Source organism: Petromyzon marinus, chromosome 40 (genome assembly GCF_048934315.1).
Source record: "Petromyzon marinus isolate PM22_M1 ecotype Great Lakes invasive population chromosome 40, UKy_Petmar_22M1.pri1.0, whole genome shotgun sequence".
NCBI classification, from domain to species: domain Eukaryota; kingdom Metazoa; phylum Chordata; class Hyperoartia; order Petromyzontiformes; family Petromyzontidae; genus Petromyzon; species Petromyzon marinus.
This window is the reverse complement of record NC_133706.1, coordinates 11,505,466-11,528,340: the sequence shown is the minus strand read 5'-3', so window position 1 is coordinate 11,528,340 and position 22,875 is coordinate 11,505,466. Positions and strand designations below refer to the sequence as shown.

General features: G+C 49.6%; 1 protein-coding gene across 2 annotated transcripts; it reads right to left on the bottom strand.

The window, feature by feature from the left end:
- Positions 1-310: 310 nt before the first annotated feature.
- SELENBP1 (selenium binding protein 1) lies at positions 311-20,332 on the bottom strand. 2 transcript variants are annotated; one of them, XM_076073140.1, is made up of 12 exons: positions 20,190-20,332; positions 17,244-17,294; positions 15,134-15,246; positions 8,888-9,073; positions 6,923-7,043; positions 5,852-6,034; positions 5,210-5,391; positions 3,876-3,954; positions 3,456-3,577; positions 2,918-3,010; positions 1,679-1,797; positions 311-942 (listed from the first exon to the last, which is right to left on the bottom strand). In XM_076073140.1, exons 1-12 carry the CDS (start codon positions 20,191-20,193, stop codon positions 780-782), a joined length of 1,416 nt encoding a protein of 471 aa, XP_075929255.1. In that variant the 5' UTR covers positions 20,194-20,332; the 3' UTR covers positions 311-779. The 2 variants fall into 2 exon arrangements, with proteins under 2 accessions (XP_075929255.1, XP_075929256.1); XM_076073141.1 differs by lacking the exon at positions 17,244-17,294 and having other exon boundaries at positions 20,190-20,329.
- Between the last annotated feature and the right edge of the window lie 2,543 nt (positions 20,333-22,875).

The window sequence follows — 22,875 nt, the reverse complement described above, 5'->3', positions numbered from 1 at the left end:
ACCGGAACGTGAATTACCGGATCCCGGAGGGGCGGGGGAGTGGGTATGAGGAGGGGCGGGGGAGTGGGTATGAGGAGGGGCTCCAGGGAGATGCGGGGTGCTGCATGGTGGTGGTGGCTTGGTCGAGACTGTGCCAGTGGCAATGGGAGCGAGGTGCGGCAAGGCGTGCGGGCCTCACCGGGTCGTCAGCACAATTCTTTGTTTATAGTGGAGGAATCCGATGAGCTATAAAGCTCTTTTTTTCACAGATGTCCAATTAATGTTGCTCATTCAAAAACGCAACAGCAAAAAAAAGAGACGCTAAGGCGTATTTATTTTGCAACTTGGATTTATTTTCAGCAGGAATTACGACATTGTATTTAAAATGACGTAAAATGCACTTTATTAACAACATTACCAGAGCAGATGTTGTTGGCACCACATAAGATAGCAAAACAACAGTGGTTCTCATTTTTTTCCGACCAATGAAAGTGAATCATTTGACACAATCCACCAATTCCAAGTGATTATCACACACACACACACAGACGTCACTGTTGTGGGCAACACGTTAAGACACATGAAGCCACGAAAGTGATGCCACCTAAGGCGGTGTGACCCACACAAAGCGAGACAACTGCTGCTCTGGGCTCGTGGGCCTAAAGCTGAGGTCGTAGAGCCGGGACTACGAGACTAGCAGGGGGGGGCAACGGCCGCACGAGGTGGAATCTTGCGCCGGTGCTCGTTCGTCCAGAAGGTGCTCCGGTCAAACCCGATGTGGGGGGGGGATGGTTGAGAGGCTAGAGCCAAATGTCGGAGCTGCAGTCCCCGCCCGGATAGCGCACCTCGTGGGCGAGCACGGGACCGTCCGGCTCCGTGCCGTAATCCACCAGGAAGCGCTTGTTCACGGAGAGGCCGCCCTTGTGGGTGTCCACGTCGATCTGCAGCATCACCGAGCCCTCCCTGCGCGGCGCACCACAAACACAAAGATCCCCTCCCGTGTAGCCTTGGCAGGGACCGCTGGGGCAAGCGCTGTTGGGCGAGCGGCCACGGAGGCCGAAACGGCGCACGAAGGGGGTGGGTGGGCAGCATCGGCACGCCGGGTCACCCTGGTCTCCCGAGCGGCGGTGTTTACACACCGCGCCAAGTGCTCAACAGAGGCCGAGTCGACCCAGAGGAGGCGCAGGACTGGTCCAGATAACTGTCACTGGTGTTTGCCGTGTGCGGGAATCGAACTCGGATCGCCGGGTCACGCACACACACACACACTCGTACATTTCGAAATAATGCCTGGACAATGCCGTCCTGCGCCATACTCCCGTGCATAAGCCGGTTGTTCAATCGGTATATATTGCGAGACAAATTTGGTTTTACAATAAATTCTCAAGTAGACTGTAATAGTTATCTGCCGGCTTGCGACTAGTAAACAGTTAGGCGTGACGTAGATCAATATTTTGTTGCACTTGCTGGAAGATAATCTCAGGTAAGTGCACCGTTATATGCGTCATTACTTCTGAATGGAATGCATCTGAGAGGATGTTCCACTGAGGAGATGGAGCGACAAAGTCAGCTGGTGTGCAGGTTCCGGGTCGATTATCACATCGCAGGATAGCGAAATGTGAAGAAGGCTTGGGAAGGCCTTCATCCAGCAGTGGATTGATCATGGCTGACAATGATGATGGTGACAACTTCTACGTACTTGATCATTTCAGGGTAGAACTGCTTGTCCCAGCCGCTGTAGAGGGAGGTGGTGACATAGAGCCGCTTCCCATCCAGGCTGAGCTGGATCATCTGGGGCCCGCCAGGCACCCGCTTGCCCTGCGCACGGCAACCAGGTGTGAGCTCGCACTAAGTAGATCCTGCACCTCTGATTTGCACAGTTGGCTACGTATGGTGCGAAAGAAGTTTAACATACGTACATACATCCGCTCGATTCACAGGACTAAGCCTCAAATCGTCATCATCACAGCCAAGGATCTGAGCTGCGATTTAACCTACGGGATATGCAATGTCGCCGATTCAAATGGCATTGTGTTGTCTGTACAGAGTGCTCGATAGAAGTGTTTAATTTACGGTGCTTGGTTGGTGAGAAGGAATGAAGAAATAAGGGAACAAGGGTCACTGATGATGATGCTGCTGCTGTTAAAGCGAAATAAATTACTGGAGAAACGTCGTACTCAAATTGTGAATGTTGTGGATTTACTCTCCAACACACCGGTGTGCTGTACTAGTAACGAATTGGCACGTTCTGTTTACGTGGCAAATCTTACTAGTTGGCAGTGTCGGGTGGTGGTGGGTTTAACGACACATTTATATTTACGCGATCTAACCCCAAAAAACCTGTATTATGGATATTGATCGCAAAAGCCTGCGTGTTAAACTGAAAAAAATGAAGTTTAATTGGGCAGGAGAGGTCACGAGCACGACTGACGAGAGAGACGAAACTAACTGCCGAGTGGAGGCCAAGAGATGACATCACAAAGGGTTCAGAGGCCTTGACTGGAGAGAGGGGAGCTGGGGAAATGGAGGAATGTAAGGAAATACTGTGGGAAGTGACCGGCTGACAACAAAAGGGAGCTTGGCCCTGGTGTGACGACCAAACAATGTATGCACAAATAACTGAAGCTAATTGAAGGAGGGCCTGCCAGCTCTCTATGCGTCCGGGTCGTATTTCACACTCACGGCGTGACGAGGTGTCAGTCAGCTGTCCGAGGCAGTGTGTTTTTTTCCGCAACATGCCGTCAGCCCAAAACTGGTCGCGACATTCACTTGAAATGTGTGGGATGATCATTTTGATGTAGCATATAAAAAAACCCCCACAAATTTGGGCTTTAAGGAAAGGAAGGTAATGGCTTAAATTAGCCCTTTTGGATGCATTTGTATTGAAATGAATTATACTTCTTTCTGGTAAATGTAGCCAGCAGCACTGCTTCCTCACCTGCACCACCAGAGGTTTAGGCCGCTCCTTCAGCTCCTTGTCCTCGATCACTCGCACAGGGCCGCCCTTCAGAATGCTGCCTCCAATAAACACCTGCACGCACGCATCCCCACTCACACTACTCAGCTGGTGCTGTTAACAAAGACATAGATCCCCCGTATAACCTTAATAGGCTGTTGGGGCAAGTTCTGTTAGCGAGCATCTATGAAGGCCAGCACCACGGGGCACACGAGGGGGTGGATGGCCAGCACCACGAGGGGGTGGGTTGTCAGCAGCAGGGCACATGAGGGAGTGGGTGGCCAGCACCACGCCCTTGTTAACAAGCAGGTGATGGTGAATTATGAGGTCAGCACCATGTCCGGGGGGGGGGGGGGGGGGGGTTATCCACGGGTGACCCGTAAAGTGGGTCGCAGTCGTAGGTCTGGCCCTCCCACTTTGTGGGTCACCCGTGGGACACCCATGGGGTAAACCCAGTGGTTACTCGGCCCTGGTGGCGAGGATGCGAATGCGGGCGCGCGGTGTGCTTGTTGAGCGGCACCTGTCCCACGAGCTTGGGGTGCCGCGGGTCCGTGACGTCGTACTGGCGGATGTCCCCATGCAGCCAGTTGCTGAAGTAGAGGAAGCGGTCGTCCAGCGAGAGGAGAATGTCCGTGATGAGTCCTAGAATCAGCGCAGTGCGTTCGGAGGGCTCGTTCCAAACATCATGCTTTCATCGGGCAGCACGGTGACGACACTCATGCCTCGCAGCAAGAAGTACCTGGGTTTTTATTCCCAACTCGGGATCCTGTTAGTGCGGGGTTTGTATGCAACCCCCCCCCTGTTGTGTAACTGGTGTTGGCCAAACGTCTCAATGCTGAAAATTACTTGCAAATGACTCAATTGGGGATTTCACAAAAATCACTTTTTGAGTGTCTCCCAGAGCAATGTCACGGACGACAAACCTTGTGTGTCAACGTACCCGGCATCTCTGGCAACATCCAGCCCTCCACCTTCTTACTTGGCACATCGATGACTTTCTCTGCAGCCCAGTCCCCCTTCTGTGTATGACACGCATGCATATGCACGCACACACGCGCACGCACAATGCGTGTTTGGGCGAGAATCTCTGGGCGGCAGCTGGCAGCTGTACCTCGCCTGCTGCGACAGTGGAAGCGTGACGCCGCGGTGCTCTCGCTCAGTTCGACCGCGACCCTGCTCACGAGCCGAGCTTCCGTACACGGCGAGCAACACGACAAGTAACTCATTTTTACTGCCGATACGAAGAAACCACCTGGAGCGCACTCAATCCCGTTCGCCGCTTGTTGCGGAAGATAAATAAGTTGCACGGTGGACCTGAAAGAGCCCGTGGACGTCATTCGCAAGAGTAGGTCTTTTTTCGTTTAAAAAAAAAAACTAACGAATAACCCAATTGGGATCGCCCACGGCAGCAACACCGCCCCCTCCTGCAAAAACTTGGCCGGACGCTCCTGTAGAAGGTTACTGAACCAAACCGTGTCCACCAATCATAACAACCCGCTGAACTCTGGGTGAAGGGAGCAGAGCAGGTGTGTGCAGAATGCAGTGTGTATGAGCATCGCACCTCTATTTAGCACGGCTGGTCACATACGGTGCATAAGAAGTTCAATAAACAAACAATAAATAAGTTCAACACATTCATTGGCACTGCACGCCCTCTCCTCCTGCCACTCTACGCAGGGGACTGCAGGTGGCGCTAGTCCGATGACTGAATGAGTTACAATACTTTTTTGATTCGTAAAAAAATATGCATGAGACTGCAACTCAAGAGGTTGTGCAGACATAAGGCCATGTTTATTTATAGAGAGAAAGAGAGAGACAGTCAGTGATAGGCAGAAGGAAACAAGGGAGGTCTCGAGTCTGGACTTGAACAGGGGCAGGACAGTACAGACGGCTTGGGGATGGGAGTTCCAGACCTTGAGGTCAAGAGAGGAGAATGAGCGACATCCCGCCAAATAACATTTATGCAGGGCTGAGATAATAATAATAATAATAAAAGCATTGTTCACTAGAGTGGCGAGTGAGTGGAGGGGAACTGAGCGAGGTGAGAGGCAAGTTTAGAGCGATCTCCAGAGTGGTCTGGGATGGTATTTTTGTTTTTTGTGTGTAACTTTCTGGCCCGTCCTTACTAGACATCTGTGCGAAATGGGCATCATAAGCTCATCGGATTCCTCCAGGATAAATGAAGAATCCAATTCTGGGAGCCAGCGGAAGAATTCAGAGGATGTGGTCTCTTCTCGTTCACGGGTGCGTCTTGCGCAGCGTGGCGGCGCTAACCTCGGTCTTGTAGAAGCGGAAGACGTTGCTGGAGAGGGCACAGCCCACGAAGCCCTGGGGGGCGCTGGGGTCGTGCAGGAAGCGGACCTCCAGCGGGATGTCGCCGTCAGGGCCGAGGTCCAGGCTCTGCGTGCACACGCGGCGCTCCCAGTCCCACACGTGGATGCTGTGCCCGTAGTGGCCTGCGGCGAGAGGTCAGAGGTTACGAGGCGGGGCCGGAAGGGGGGGGGTGCCACATCGCCGGCATGACATTGACGGCCACCGATTTCGTTATCGCCATCGTCGTCGTCACCGAATATTCACACGAACGTGCCCCATCTCGCCAAGATTTCGGAAAGCCAAGCAGGTTCGAGCTTGGACAGCGCTTGGATGGGCGAGCATCACTGGCTACAGCAACCAGGCGTAGCAGAGAGCAACAGAAGGCCGCGCAGCAAAACCGACCGTTGTTCTGTGCTCGCCACCCGCTCCACCGCACCACCTTCACCACCGCGCACCGACCAGCACGGTCAAATGCGATCAAATATCTCCCCCGCGTGCCGCAAGGCCGTGGGCAGGCCTTCGTCCAGCAGCGGATTGGCAAAACGCGGGGTGTGCGTGCACGGGCGCATGATGTGGCGGGGGGGAGAGGCGTGCGAGGCTCACCGGCCTGGTGGTCCTCGAGGCGGAATCCGGATGCCAGCACCTTGGGCGTGCCCCACTCGGTGCTCACCATGACGTTGTGCCGAGGCTGGTACCAGAAGTCGTAGCCGAAGGGGACGCTCTCTCCCTCCGCCTGCCACTGCCCTTTCACCTCGAAGCTTTCGCCGTCCAGAAGGATGAATCCCCCTGCGATCGCACCCGGGGGCAGCGTCGTCAGCGGAAGCTCGTGGCTCCAGGCTCTCCTCTCACCTGGTCAAGACTCTCATCTGGCCCAGGCCCTCACCTGGCCCAGGCCCTCACCTGTTCCAGGCTCTCACCTGTTCAGGTTGGCGCACGATGGACTTTGAGCTCTGGCTCTGCGCCTCCGACTTTGTGAAATACGCACGCGTTACACGTCGTGTTTATAATCACTTCGTAACCATACGACAGTTAACCCAAAATGCGTGTTTTCGCAGCCAATAATTTTCGCCATACGTCAGTGTGGCGTGACGGTGTCACTTGCTAATCCGACCTTGTCACGTTTAGCATCGCGTTCTTAACCTCACGTAACGTCCGCTCCCAGAGCACTTCCCCGCCGCCGGCTGGTATTTAATGAGCGGTTCGCGCTTCTCCCCGAATCCGATACAATTAGCCCAAAGGTCTCGATCCGGCGTTTGCAACGTTTCGATGCGGAACTCATTTTTAGCACAACGACGCTGTGCCACGCCACCGTGGCCAACACAACGGACTTGCGATCCAGAGGTCGCCAGTTCTATCCCCTGTTCAGCAGCAGGGGGAAAGTTATCTTAAACCCCGTACCCCCTGCCACCCCCTCCCCCATCTGAAAATATGGGAAGAAGACCGCTCTGGAGTGGCTCTCTCGAGCTTCCTCTGACCGGACATTCCTTCCGACAGCGGTGGTGCAAGCGAGTGATCGCTGGGCCGGACCTTTGCCTTCCCCTCTACGGCTGGAGGCAAAAAAAACCCTGAAACTAAAACCAACCCGGAGTTTGCGAGCACGGCACGAGGGGGCGAGCGTGAACGCGAGCCGGGGGGGGGGGGGGGGGGGAGCGCGCAGGGAGGATGGTCGCTGACCCTTGCCATTCCCGGCGGGGTCGCCCATGGTGCTGATCATGACCTCGCCGCTCGCCAGGCAGTGCGACGTATGTGGGTGGGCCTGTCCCGTGCGCCAAAACATGTCGACGGGCTCCACCACCTGCACCGGGTGGCATTGTCACAGCGCAGCACACAGCAGCAGAATGCAGCAGCAGCACCCAGCAGCAGCACCCAGCAGCAGCACCCAGCAGCAGCAGCACCCAGCAGCAGCACCCAGCAGCAGCACCCAGCAGCAGCAGCAGCACCCAGCAGCAGCAGCACCCAGCAGCAGCAGCACCACGCAGCAGCAGCAACAGCACCCAGCAGCAGCAGCACCCAGCAGCAGTACCACGCAGCAGCAGCACCCAGCAGCAGCACCCAGCAGCAGCAGCAGCACCCAGCAGCAGCACCCAGCAACAGCACCCAGCACCCAGCAGCAGCAGCACCCAGCAGCAGCACCCAGCAGCAGCAGCCCCCAGCAGCAGCCCCCAGCAGCAGCAGCACCCAGCAGCAGCACCCAGCAGCAGCAGCACCCAGCAGTGGCAGCAGCACGAACATTGTTTGAAGCACCATCGGTCGATGGATTGTCATCCTAAGGACAGTGTGGCAAACACAGCTCAAGTTTGATCAGACCGAGGTCGTACGGTCAGTTGTCCCTCGCCAGTGATGTTAGTCGTGGCCGGGAATCGAACTCGGCATCACAAGGTCACAGCGTGGGTTCGTTTAGCGCTACAACGCTGCTCCGCATTCACATTCGGGGGGAATTTATTCGCCTTAACTACACGTCAATGTAGTTCACTGCAACGTGTGCTTTCACATCCGCTTCTGCGGCCGTCTGGAACGCTCTTCCTTCCGATATTAGGAAGCCACTGGAGCTGCGCACTTTTAAATCTTGATTGGAAACTCATTTATTTAACACCGATTCTTGTGTTTAGTTTGTTGTCCTTCAACATACATACAATGGCCGTGCCAGCCATGCGCAACGCATCGCGAGACAAACCTGACACGCATCGCTGGCGACAGCGCCGTCCAATGGAATAGGGCAACAAGCAGCTTCACCACAGATTTGATTCCGCCTTGGAATGCCCTGGCCGTGCGAATATTCTCATTCACAGTTGCTCGAAAGATTCACACGGAGCCCGACAAACTGAGCCCCCGCGTTCCAGCTCCTCCTAACCCACTCCCCCTTGCAGTTGTCATTTATCAGAATAAACTTTTATAGAGGACTCGTACGAGGCTTAATGTGAGGCGACATCTTTATGCGCCAGTCACACAACGAAGCTGCTGCCGCGGTCTAACGGTCGGCACGCTGGCTTTAATAATCCACAGGTTCCTGGCTCGATCTCCCGGCGTGGCATTTGAAAACAACGAGGCGTGTTTTTTTTTATCCCAACCCCCACCGCATCTGCCCACCCAGCAGCATACATGGGCACAACCAGGCAGCCGATTCGCAAGGTCACATGTGGTGGGGTAAAGTGTGGGTACTCCCATCTAAACTAAACTAAACTGGAAACGAATGATACAGCTCTTTGTCAGAGGTGACCTGACCACAAATGATAGCTCAGCGAGGTGGCTTATCACGTGCAAATGTATTACGGCCAAACACTCTACACACACGACGATTCTAAATGTGGAGGGGAAGAACCGGACTACCCAGAGAAAAATCTATGCAACCACGGGGAGATAACATGCAAACGCCGAATATACATGGGTGAGGGTCGGGATCGAACCCACGATCTCCTGCATACCAGGCGAGGTAGTTAACATTTCGCCACCGTGGCGCCCAGATGTCTGGCCACTGTTATTTCCCCCGGTCTGGCCAGATGTCTAGCCAGACACGGCAGAGTAGGCCAAACACCCTCTCTAGCAGCTCCCTGGAGCTGCCTGGAGCTGAGGGCCCTTCTCCCAGCGGCGGCGAGACACTGCAGGGGGCCGCCGAGCCGAGAAGCGCGTGACGGGCCGGACCTTGTGCATGCGGGGCGCGCGCGGCTCGGAGCCCGTGTCGACGACGTAGATGCGCGAGGAGATGAGGCTGGGCAGGATGAGCTTGTCTCGCCGCTTGCTCGAGTCCCCGTAGCAGCTGCTGCACGCGTTCCAGCCGCTGTGGTGCAGCTCGTCCTTGACGCACGGCATGGGCAGGCGGTGGATCACCTGCGGGAGGAGCGTCCACAGCACCGAGGCTCAGGCCTTGCGCCCCGGGGGGGGGCGGTGGGGGAGGGACGAGGAGCTACGTGTACATCCATAATAAAGGTCGCGAAGGCCTACGTGTTAAGCTACGTGCACGGTGGCGCTTGCGTCGATGCCCCCGGGCAACTCGGAGCGCCTTGCATCTCTCGTCCCATCTCAACCGTGGAGATGCCCTGCTGCGGTCGGGCCTAGGGGACCAACGGTGGCAGCTGTCCCTGTGTGGCACAACTTGTAGGAGGCAGCGTCGGCCTGCAAATGAGCATTACTCTGCCAGTAGGGTACGGTGTTGCCACATGCGTGTTTGTTTTTCCCCCCCAATATAGAGATTTGTGAATTATTGATCACATTTGGACACGTTTTTAAAGAATGGGGGCAGAGGTTAGAAAGCAATAGTCTATTCACCTCATAAAAAAAAATGTTTAGCTCCATTAACCTATGAGCCTTGTCAACACAATTTGTTTTAGAAAATTTCGGACCGGTTTTGACTTTTCTGGGTCTCATCAGCAGTGTCAAGTATTGTACCGAATTTGCTCGAAAATGATCAGTTGTTATTTCCTCGGTCCCGTTAACCCGTAAAGGGCAGATTTATCTGCGAGCGCATGATTGCCTCTGTTCACAAACGAGAAACATTTTAACTCATTGCCACAATGCAGTGAAATGAAGCTGTCGATGTAAAAGCTAAGAGTTGTGTTTTTGTAATTAAACTACTTTTATTTTACAGGCAAGTCCCACTGAGCTATACAGCTCTTTTTCAGACGCGACCAGGCCACAAATGATATCTCAACAAAGTGGCTTAACACGTGGAAATGTATAGCAGCCAAATACTCTAAATACGTGATGTTGATTCTAAATGTGGAGGGGAAAACCCCGGAAAAAAATCCATGCGACCACGAGGAGAACATGCAAACTCCAAATATACAATCGTCAGGGTCGGGATCGAACCCACGACCTCCTGTATACCAGGCGAGGCAATTAACATCTCGCCACCGTGGCGCCCCACAGCGGCGCCACTTCACGGAAAAACAAAACGAGCCACGTCTCTGTCGTAAAGAGATACGCAGAGGAAAATATAAATGTCATTGTAAAATATGATGTCCTTCCGTACAATCGCACTCGCACATAATGCCACAGGAAGCTCATGTCAAAGCTGCAGCTTAATTTAATGCGAAGATATTTTTAACACCGGAAAATTCCCACAGAGTATTTGACACTTTTATTTTTACAAATACTGTATGACATGCTTATGCACTCTGCTTGTTGCTCGCTGTACGTTACACACACACACCCTGTGCTCCAGGTTCCGCTATCAAACTCGAGTATTCACTGAAAGGGAACCATTCAAACTCTGACTTCCACCGCCTTTTCCAGACCCATTCCAGAGATATTTTATATTTGGATTCCCTCGTTCATGCCACTGCATTTGGCTTCCAGTAATACATAACTGGCGTGTGAGATATCCGATTCCCTTGAGACATTAGTGGAAGGAGCCTTACGAATAATTGTAAATTCTTATTATTAATCTGCAAGTCGCCATTCGGTAGTGGACTGACAAAGTGCTGTTCTAAAAACAGAATTAAAAACATGGAGGGTAGCAAGGTCTTGCCGTAAAGCTTTTGTGACTGCAGGAATCCATACTCTCTGGTTCTTTCGGTAAAGTCACGTAGATAGAAATAAAATAATAAAATAAACACACGACGTTTCAGTCACAACACAAGCGTCTGTCTTCACGCTTGTCTTGCGACTGAAACGTCGTGTTTTCTTTCATTATTTTTTTCTATCTACGTGACTTTACCAAAAGAACCAGAGAGCATGGAGGGTAACAATTGAAAAAAATATTTTTAAAAGGTTTAGAATCACGAGGCAAACACACGTTGGATGGCGTACAGCTAAGAGCATTCGCACAGAAAACATGTGATCAGGGACAAAACATCAATAATAGAGGTTTCCGGGTTAGATCGTGTAAATATAAATGTTGTGTCGTTAAACCCGCCACCAACACCCGACACGTGAACAAAACGTGCCAATTCGTTACGAGCTGAGCACACCGGAGTGTTGGAGAGTAAACCCACAACAGCATTTACAATTCGAGTACCGTGAGATTTCGCCAGTAATTTAGAACCAGCATCATCAGGCGGACAACAAATACAGTGAGGGAAAAAAGTATTTGATCCCCTGCTGATTTTGTACGTTTGCCCACTGACAAAGAAATGATCAGTCTATAATTTTAATGGTAGGTTTATTTGAACAGTGAGAGACAGAATAACAACAAAAAATACGGAAAAATGCATGTCAAAAATGTTATGAATTGATTGGCATTTTAATAAGGGAAATAAGTATTTGACCCCTCTGCAAAACATGACTGAGTACTTGGTGGCAAAACCCTTGTTGGCAATCACAGAGGTCAGACGTTTCTTGTAGTTGGCCACCAGCTTTGCACACATCTCAGGAGGGATTTTGTCCCTCTCCTCTTTGCAGATCTTCTCCAAGTCATTAAGGTTTCGAGGCTGACGTTTGGCAACTCGAACCTTCAGCTCCCTCCACAGATTTTCTATGGGATTAAGGTCTGGAGACTGGCTAGGCCACTCCAGGACCTTAATGTGCTTCTTCTTGAGCCACTCCTTTGTTGCCTTGGCCGTGTGTTTTAGGTCATTGTCATGCTGGAATACCCATCCACGACCCATTTTCAATGCCCTGGCTGAGGGAAGGAGGTTCTCACCCAAGATTTGATGGTACATGGCCCCGTCCATCGTCCCTTTGATGCGGTGAAGTTGTCCTGTCCCCTTAGCAGAAAAACACGCCCAAAGCATAATGTTTCCACCTCCATGTTTGACGGTGGGGATGGTGTTCTTGGGGTCATAGGCAGCATTCCTCCTCCTCCAAACACGGCGAGTTGAGTTGATGCCAAAGAGCTCCAATTTAGTCTCATCTGACCACAACACTTTCACCCAGTTGTCCTCTGAATCATTCAGATGTTCATTGGCAAACTTCAGACGGGCATGTATATGTGCTTTCTTGAGCAGGGGGACCTTGCGGGTGCTGCAGGATTTCAGTCCTTCACGGCGTAGTGTGTTACCAATTGTTTTCCTGGTGACTATGGTCCCAGCTGCCTTGAGATCATTGACAAGATCCTCCCGTGTAGTTCTGGGCTGATTCCTCACCGTTCTCATGATCATTGCAACTCCACGAGGTGAGATCTTGCATGGGGACCCAGGCCGAGGGAGATTGACAGTTCTTTTGTGTTTCTTCCATTTGCGAATAATCGCACCAACTGTTGTCACCTTCTCACCAAGCTGCTTGGCAATGGTCTTGTAGCCCATTCCAGCCTTGTGTAGGTCTGCGATCTTGTCCCTGACATCCTTGGAGAGCTCTTTGGTCTTGGCCATGGTGGAGAGTTTGGAATCTGATCGATTGATTGCTTCTGTGGACAGGTGTCTTTTATACAGGTAACAAGCTGAGATTAGGAGCACTCCCTTTAAGAGTGTGCTCCTAATCTCAGCTCGTTACCTGTATAAAAGACACCTGGGAGCTAGAAATCTGATTGAGAGGGGGTCAAATACTTATTTCCCTCATTAAATGAAAATCAATTTATAACATTTTTGACATGCGTTTTTCTGGATTTTTGTTGTTGTTATTCTGTCTCTCACTGCTCAAATAAACCTACCATTAAAATGATAGACTGATCATTTCTTTGTCAGTGGGCAAACGTACAAAATCAGCAGGGGATCAAATACTTGTTTCCCTCACTGTACATCTGTCAGGTGTGGTCAGTATTGCTGTGGACCCGAAATCTGACCTCTAACCTTGTAGCGATAACTTACACAAGCCATCCAAATTCCTGCATCATATCTGTATGCATTCCATCTGCCAAATATTGACAGGGAAACATTACTTACTTTAATGAAAGCCATCTTGCCCACAGCCCTAGCTTACTTTGAACTCAGACTTGACAAGCGACAAAGATCCCCTGTGCAGCCTTTAACAGATTGTTGGGTCCAGTGCTGTTAGTTTGGCATCTATGCAGGCCGACAAGGCACAAAAGGGGGTGGGTAACCAACACTTTGCACCAGGAACTCATTTAAGTTCCAGTTGATCTCAGGGAGGCCCGGGAACAGTTTAGATATTCGAATGAAACTCGTTTTTCCAGGTTTTGTGGCGAAGCTTGCTAACCGCTAAACCACCCCTGCTCACAATATACAAAGATCCCCCGTCGTATAACCTTAACAGACTGTTAGGGGCAACCGCTTGCACAATATACCAGTGCACATGTACACGCACCTGATATACACGCGTGTCTGGAATTGTCGACACAACACTGTGCAGGACACACGCGTGCGCATGTTGACGAATCGGACACCAATGAGTGGGTAAAGGTGTTCTGGTATTTTGGCCAGAAATATATAAATACATAATGTGAAAGACCACCAGTCCATGGCAGAGAGAAAGAAAAAACAACAAAACCCAGAATGCCAGAGCATCTCCCAGAGCATCACTCTGAGTGCTCTTCCAGTTGAATGTTTTTTTTTTTAAAGATGCCAGCAGCCGCCCGTGTCGACACTCAGCAGACTACTCGAGCACGCAAGCGGCACGGCATTGAGAAGCTTTTTTCTGCTGACAAAATACCGTACACCAAAGACAAATAACCTCCATATAGCCTCAAGAGGCTGCTGGGGCAAGTGCTGTTCAGCAAGTACCTACGAAGGCTGGCACTGAACACGAGGGGTTAGGTAGCCAACACCACGCCCGGCCGCCTTTGTCTCCCCAGGTACTCATTTGAGGCCAAGTCGACCTAGGGGAGGCGCAAGACCAGTTCAGATAATAGTCACAGGTTTTGGCCGTGAGCGGGAATCGAACCCGGGTCGCCCGGTTTGTAGCGCAGCGAGCTAGCCGTTGCACTGCCGCCCCCCCCACACGCATCGTGGACCCTGGCACACGCGATAGCAAGGGCTGCCACACGAACAAGGTGACCCTCATTCATCGGAACCCCAAGCCAGAATAGTCTCGTAAAGAGTGTTCTGTGTGGGTTCTTGGCAACAGCCACGCATCACAGCAAGAAGCTCCTGGATTTGAGTCCCCATTGGGGCACCGATGTTCCCCCCCCCTAGTCTGCATGGGTTTCCTCTGGGTAACTGCACTCAACGCATGGTCGAGTAATATCACGCAGTGCACTCCAGCTCTGATATTCAATGCAACAAGAGGCAATGCGCCCGTCGCAAAATCACGTGGGATGTGCTCAATCTTGCGTGCCAGAAGCTTAAGCAGAGTTGAGCCGGGATTAATGCTTGGATGGGCGACCACATGTTCCCACCGCGCTACGGAACTCTGCGCGCGGCAGCCTAGGGCGGTGAATAAAAATGCACCATCGTACTGCACTCTCTAAGCGCCCTTGCCAACAGCAACCCTCACTGGTCAGCGTGGTGAGGCATCGCCAGATGTCCTCGCACAGGCGTGCAGAGGGCCCTCATCCAGCAGTTGCCATTTTATCATCTTGATGTGGCCCGGGACTAAATGTCGGTGTTGTTTTACTGCCTTGCCCAAGCTTGGTAAATTGGACTCATTTCATGAATTAATTAGTCACTTTTTATTTATTTACCTTTTTCTCAATTTTTGCACTCGTATTGTTTGTCGCATTGTTTCCTGTTGTAACTTGCTGACCCGCCCACACTGTGGACGTCTCGTGGGAAAAGAGCTTCATAGCTCATCAGATTCCTCCCGCAGTCTAAATACCGATTCTGAATGAACTGAGAAAGGGCTTAAACAAAGTGAAGGTGATGTCATCACTGTAAGGATATCTGGGATAATATAGTCATATGAATTACGATGTATTATGTTAATCTGATAATATTCAGTACATATTTCCAGTTGGATTAGTAACAGTTAAGCAACATATGATAACCTTACAAACCTTACTAATCGGCTGTGTTTGGGGGTGGGGGGTTAATGACGCATTTATATTTACACGATGTAACCCACGAGACCTTTATCCTTTAACAATATTGGTCGCGAAAGCTGACGTGCTAAACGGACCTTGCAGTAGGTGGGAGAGTTCGGGTCCACGTCCACTGTGGACAAGTAGTCTGGCTTGTCCACTCCAGTGTTGCGGTAGATGCAAGGCACGTAGACTATCTCCTCTCTGGGCCCTGGGGAGGAGAAAATAAAAAGAACCGGGAGGTTAATGAATGAGCACGGCCATGCGTATACAGTAGAGCCCCTCCACCAGTGTTAACGACTAATCAGTTAACGACGGGCCTCCATAGAGCCCAATGTGTAGTGTATAGTGTATAGTAGTGTATAGTAGTGGTGTATAGTAGTGAATAGTAGTGAATATTAGTGTAGTGTATAGCAGTGGTGTATAGCAGTGTATAGTGTATAGCAGTGGTGTATAGTAGTGTAGTGTATAGCAGTGGTGTATAGCAATGTAGTGTATAGTGGTGTAGTGTATAGTAGTGTTTAGTGTATAGTGTAGTGTATAGTAATGTAGAGTTGAATCCCTCTTAACGACCACCAGTGTGAACGACTAATCAGTTAACGACGGGCCTCCATAGAGCCCAATGTGTAGTGTATAGTAGTGTAGAGGTGCTAACTACTCACTGTTCAGTAACCTGCATTGCCACTAGGTATCAAAGGGGCAGTGCAGCGTTACCTCTGTGTGAATAACAGTTGGGGTCAGACGAGGTGAAGCGGATCGTAGCCACAGTTTGGTAAGAACCAATCAGACAGTTCCACGTGGGAATGTGGGATTGGTTACATCTGGCCAAAAACGGGTATAAGAAGGGTGACCGCGCAGAGCGCGGGGAGTTCTCTCCCTACACGAAGACCGAAGCCCGGGCTGAAGATAGACAGGACCCTGGACCCAGCCTTCCAGCCCTTCTGAGGGCTAAGGCTCGGTGCATCCAGTGGTCAAGACCCGCCGGGCCAGCGGTGGGTCAGATAGCCTCCCCTAGGTCCCAGCCGGAGGACTCTAGGATAGCGGTAGATGTGTGAGTAAGTCCCGCCAAGATTGGAGGCTGTACTTCCTTAGGTTAGGAAGAGACATGTGTGTAGGTCACGCTAAGTCCGGAGGCTGTACCTTCTTAGGGTATCGGGTGAGGGGACCGTATACCCCTCTGTGTGTTAAGGACTGTGTAAAGAGAAGTATTACAATAAACAGAGTGTGCCTCATAAGAAGTTTATTCGTCATTATAAACACTACAGTAGTGTGGTGTATAGCAGTGTATAGAAGTGTCGTGTATAGTAGTGTAGTGTATAGTGTAGTGTAGAGTAGAACCCCTCTTAACAACCACCCCTGTTAACGACCAATTGCTTCACGACGGGCCTCCATAGAGCCCAACGTGTTCGCTTACCGACCATTCCCCTGTCAATGATGGCATGCTGTAGCTAGAGTATTGGTAAATATTAATTAATGAATTGGTTAGTAATGTTTCTTTTAATATCATGTGTTTATAATGTTGTTAGTATCTTTATGTATTAATATCCATTGTTCACATATTATAAAGTAGGTTTTTTGGGGGAAAACGTGTCACTTTTGATGCTAGCGGAACGAATTAAGCATTTAACGTGCATTCCCTATACTCATGGAACTATTTAGCGTCGACTGCACAGGCATAGATTAAAAAATGTGCGTTCAAGATTTTTATTTTTTCGTGTTGCATAAAAAAATTTTGGAGGCAAATGCACATTGTAAATAGAGATTACGTGTCATTATTGTCTGGTCCATGGGCCTGGAGGTGCCATTCTGCAACGCGCCATGCTCTTTATTACAATTAAACAACGTATGCCTTCATCACATATATTTCCCCTCCACATACAAATAAATTATTGGATTTTTGTTACACTTCCCGTCAACCACAAGACCTTCTGGGAGTACATCAAGTCAGCAGCAAACTCTGAACGTGTTTTGACATACGATGTCTCATCAGTCGAGTCAGCCTTACTTGAGCCAAACGCGGGTCAACCGCCAGATATTGCAGGCAAAGGCCCTCTCGTTACAATATGGAATTTGACACCAGACATGCTACGATTCCATCACAACTTGGCAAATGATGCTGGGCGTTACCTCCGCATTTAATTACAACAACGGCGCCTTGAGCGTCGTGGCAAGGGTAAGCCATTACAGTGGTACAGTCGACAGTACTACCTTTCATGGCATCCAGGGGGGTCTTAAACCCAGGGCCGCAGTGTCCACAAGCTGGTTTGGAGACACAATGGACAACACACCGAACAACAATGATAATTATTAACACGTGGGGACAGGCATAGTGTGATGGCAGAGTTTGTTATTCATGGCCAGAGGTAGGGCAGTGGTGGTTAACAAACTTTGCTCATTGTTTTGACCGCCGAGCCAGGAGAATTAATTGTCCAGCGTGCTCACACCATTAGAAGCACGGCAGCACCATGATGTATCAAAGGTCAGGTGCATGTTGAACTTCCTTCACATCGTACGTAGCCAACCGTGCTAATCGGAGGTGCGGGGGATGGACAACAAACTAACTACCAAAAGCAGTTCGAATGAAATGGGTGTTCAGTCTGGATGATCTAAAAGTGGACAGCTCCAGCGGCTCCCTGATATCGGAAGAGGGTTTCCAAATGGCCGCAGAAGCACATGCTAACCAAAAGCTGGAGCGAGGGTGACCACCGGAGTTGGCGTGATGATTTATGCTCCTTGAACGAGACCAGCAAGGTGGTATTGTGGTTCATTGGTGGTGGGCACTTTGCGTGCAATGTTAGAATATTCTATACAACTGTTTTATTATACCAGGTAAGGCGCACTCAGCTGTATAGCTCTTTTTCAAAAGCGACCTGGCCACAAATTAGAGATCAACGAAGTGGTTGTGTTCATGTGGCAATGTGTATAGCAGCCATATTCTCTCAACGCAAACGTGTCTAACTAAATGTTGCGGGAAAACCCGGAAGACCTGGATAAAAATCCACTCCACCACGGCGAGTGAGAACATGCAAACTCGAAATATTCAGGCGTCACGGTTAGGGATCGAACCCACGACCCCCTATATATACACCAGGCGGACTATATATACACACCAGGCGGACTATATATATACACCAGGCGGACTATATATATACACACCAGGCGGACTATATATATACACCAGGCGGACTATATATATACACACCAGGCGGACTATATATATACACCAGGCGGACTATATATACACACCAGGCGGACTATATATATATACACCAGGCGGACTATATATACACACCAGGCGGACTATATATATACACCAGGCGGACTATATATATACACCAGGCGGACTATATATACACCAGGCGGACTATATATACACCAGGCGGACTATATATATACACCAGGCGGACTATATATATACACACCAGGCGGACTATATATATACACCAGGCGGATTATATATATACACCAGGCGGACTATATATACACACCAGGCGGACTATATATATACACCAGGCGGACTATATATATACACCAGGCGGACTATATATATATACACCAGGCGGACTATATATATACACCAGGCGGACTATACATATACACCAGGCGGACTATATATACACACCAGGCGGACTATATATATATACACCAGGCGGACTATACATATACACCAGGCGGACTATACATATACACCAGGCGGACTATATATATACACGAGGCGGACTATATATATACACCAGGCGGACTATATATATACACCAGGTGGACTATATATACACCAGGCGGACTATATATACACACCAGGCGGACTATATATATACACCAGGCGGACTATATATATATACACCAGGTGGACTATATATGTACACACCAGGCGGACTATATATACACCAGGCAGACGTAGTTGAACTATGAACTATGAGTTAACATTTCTCCATCGTGGCGTCTGGAAGCCAATGCAGCTCGGCGAGCACTGGACGGACGCAGTTGCAATAATAACGGCGACTTTACCGAGAGAACCAAAGAGTATGGATTCCTACAGTCACGAAAGCATTCAAATCAAGATTCAGGAGGAGAGTTCGACATGGGTAGGGAGAGAGAGAGAGAGTTGGCGGTGGGGTGTGCAAGGGGACAAATTGGGGGACACCTGGTCGTGCCCGGCCACAGCCCAGACCTACCCGACACGTGCTCGCATTTAACTGCACAGCGATTGGGTTAGGGGAGAGGAGAGGTCACCATCATCGCGCGTGTGCCAAGTTTCGCCATCTATGCGGGCCAGCGAGCTGCCCTCTCGCTGGACTTTGCACGGAGGAGGAGGAGGAATCTGCAGGCATATTATTTGCTTGCACGGATTAGTCGGTCTGCACTTTTGAGTAAAAAAGGGGGGAGAGACAGAGAGAAAAGCCGCCAAACGCTACAAGAAATAAATATAGTTTAAAATCACCACTCTGTAACGATGGCTTACAACAAAGGGACATCCCCGGAATTGAATTGACCGACGCATCGCGTGCATTTCTTCTGCACAGCACAGTTGTAGTCACGCACTAAAGCACGGCAGCACAACAACAACAACTACAGAATGTTGCTTAACAGCAGCAGCAGGTTTACAAATGAAATCGTGGAGGTGTGTCACGGTGTATGCCATGATGGTGAATCACGGGGTATGATGGTAAATCATAGTGTAACGTGGTGAATCACGGTGTAACGTGGTGAATCACGGTGTAACGTGGTGAATCACGGTATAACGTGGTGAATCATGGTATAACGTGGTGAATCATGGTGTAATATGGTGAATCATGGTGAATGATGGTGAACCATGGTATAACATGGTGAATCATAGTGTAACATGGTGAATCATGGTGTATGATGGTGAATCACGGTGTATGATGGTGTATGCCAGTGCACCATGGGGCCTGGTAGTATATTATTGTAAATCGCAGCGAATCATGGTGTAGAACTGTAGATGGTTCAATGGTGATGTACCATGGTAGTGTATCTAGGGTGTGTCATAGTCTATGGTCGTGAATGACGGTGTGTGGTGGCGGTGTACGATGCGTGTGTGATCGCCATCTATTGCGATGGTTAAACACGGGTTGTGCCGTGGAGTACGATGGAGTTTCGTTGATGACGCATGGTGGAGGGAGTGAAGACTCTCACCCATGCTGCTGCTGTTTCTGCAGCTGCTGTTGCTGCTGCTGCTGCCCGCGCTGTCCCGAGAGAGGAGTGCGCAGAGTGAAGTGGAGAGAGGGAAAGGAGTGGAGAGGGGGAGCGAAAGGCGCTGGCCAGCGATTGGACGTGAAGGGCGAGGCGGCTCTACAAGTTTCAGTATCAATGAGCCGTCGCGGATGGGGGATGAATGTACGTGGGACTTCTTTCGCACCGTACGTAGCCGAACGGATGTGCGGGTGCGGGGTGGAGAACAACAAACTAGACACAAAGAGGAGTTCTAAATAAATTAGTTTTCAATCTAAGATGATGATTTAAAAGTGCATCATGACTCCTTGTGGCTTCCGAATATCCGAAGGAAGAGACTCATAGAGACCCACAGAGATCCAGACTCATATGGAAACACAGAGACCCACAGAGACCCATACAGACCAATAGAGAGCCACAGAGATCCAGACTCATATAGAAACACAGAGACCCACAGAGACCCATACATACCCATAGAGAGCCACAGAGATCCAGACTCATATAGAAACACAGAGACCCACAGAGACCCATAGAGACCCACAGAGATCCAGACTCATATGGAAACACAGAGACCCACAGAGACCCATACAGACCCATAGAGACCCACAGAGATCCAGACTCATATGGAAACACAGAGACCCACAGAGACCCATACAGACCCATAAAGACCCATACTCATGTATGTTGGACTTATTTTGCATCGTACGTAGCCAACGGCGCTAATCAGAGGCGGTGGGGGAAGGACAACAAACTAAACACAACGACAACAAGCAGTTCTAAAGAAATGAGTTCTCAATCTCGATCGCGTGTTGTAAAATCAATTCACCTCCAGGCTGTAATTTTCAAAACAAATCAAAGTGATCGCCTTGTCAAGTGAACAATGAGGCGTTGGTCATCTCCTACTTAAAGCCCTGATTCAGTGGAGGCAATTCCACATTTCCTGTGGCAGGGAGCGAGTTTTTATTTTCTCTCCTTGGTGTTTCCACTTTTTGACCTTGTTCTGCCCCACGGCAGATATGGGGGGGTGTGTTTACACAGAAACTTCCCGATATGATGGTGCTGAGTTTGGTCACGTGACCAGGAAGTGACGCGTTAAGAGTCTCTGAGTCACGAGGCCAGGCGGGGGTGTCAGCCATTACACAGAGTACAAAATGGAGGCACAATTAACGTCTCAGTGAAAAGGGGTGCATCTGTTCATTGTGGGACAGCACTCACCATCAAGTGGTGCTCACTTATTTTTTTTTATCATCTCCACAGATGTGATGAGCTAATCAATCGTTGGCCTGGCCCGGTTAAAACAATATTTGGGCCCAAATTCGACGTTTGTATTTTTGTCTTCTTTGTTTTCTCTTCTTTGTTTGTATTTGTCTCCTTATAAACAAACGCTCGACTCAATCTGTGCTAGATGTCAGCTTTCTAACCCATGTAAGAACATCACCAGATTGACATCATCAAGTCGCTTAGCCCATTTGACGCTTGGACAGAAATTCTCACGTATTAGAGCGTTTAAACTCCTCAAATTATTCCTGTAATTGTATTTCCTTTGCAAATTCACAATGAGCAATAATAATTCCAGTTTCCACATGGCATGTGTCCCGAAAAATATGTTTGGACATAAATCGCTGCAAACATTTAACTCTTCGCCCTGCTCTGCCACTAAAGGAATAATACTCTCATATCCAGGCCGTATATGATTAACGTGTGTGTGTGTGTGTCTGTGAACTCGTGTACCCTGATTGCAATGGGAACTTCATGTTTGGCCACGGTTGTTCAAAGAGGCATTTTAGGGTCGTACCCGATATATAACAAATTGGTTTAAGTTTCCGAAATAATGGTTTCGCATCGAGTCGATCAGCAGGTCGTGTGTGGTTAAAGCGTGAGGACTCCCACCGCTTCCAAGATGTCTCGACTAGATACCCCCCAGGATCCCCTGAAGTGGAGACCCTTCCACCAGCAGTGGCATGAGCAGGCAATTGCAGAACTGTATCTTTACTCTTGATTTAAAGCTTTCGTGACTGCAGCGATTCATATTCTTGGTTCTTTCGGTAAAGTCACGTTGAAGGGAAACAATAAAATAATGAAAATATAAAACAATAAAATTCACACTTTTTTCAAAAAAATATTGCTGTGGTTTTCACACCTGATGATGATTGCTTGTGTTGCAGTCGAAACGTCGTGAGAATTTTATTGTTTTATATTTTTATTATTTTATTGTTTCCCTTCTACGTGACTTTACCGAAAGAACCAAGAATATGAATCTTTACTCGTTAACCATTACAGTATATTTGATAACGAGTTTCTTTAGAACTGATTTTTTGTGTGTGTGTTGTCCTTCCCCCGTACCTCCAATTATCACGGTTGGCTGCGTACAGTGCGGAAGAAGTTCACCATTCATACATATATAGGTGCCGCGGTGGCGAGATCTTAACTACTTTTCCTGGTATACAGGTCGTGGGTTCGGTCTACGCCGACGCCTGTATATTTAGAGTTTGCGTGTCTCCCTGTAGTCGCGTGCATTTTTCTCCAGGTCCTCCGGTTTTTCCTTCCACATTTAGAATCAACATCACGCATTTAGAGTATTTGGCTGCTATAAATTTCCACGTGATAAGCCACTTCGTAGAGCTATCATTCGTGGCCAGGTCGTTTCTGA

Bases quoted from the DNA above. Each gene is read 5' to 3' on its own strand.
- SELENBP1 (XM_076073140.1), bottom strand. The intron at 9,074-15,133 runs GTCCGTTTAGCA...CTCCTCCCGCAG, and splicing joins ACTCTCCCACCTACTGCAAG to GTGATCCACCGCCTGCCCAT. The intron at 5,392-5,851 runs GTGAGCCTCGCA...CTCTCGCCGCAG, and splicing joins CCTCGAGGACCACCAGGCCG to GCCACTACGGGCACAGCATC.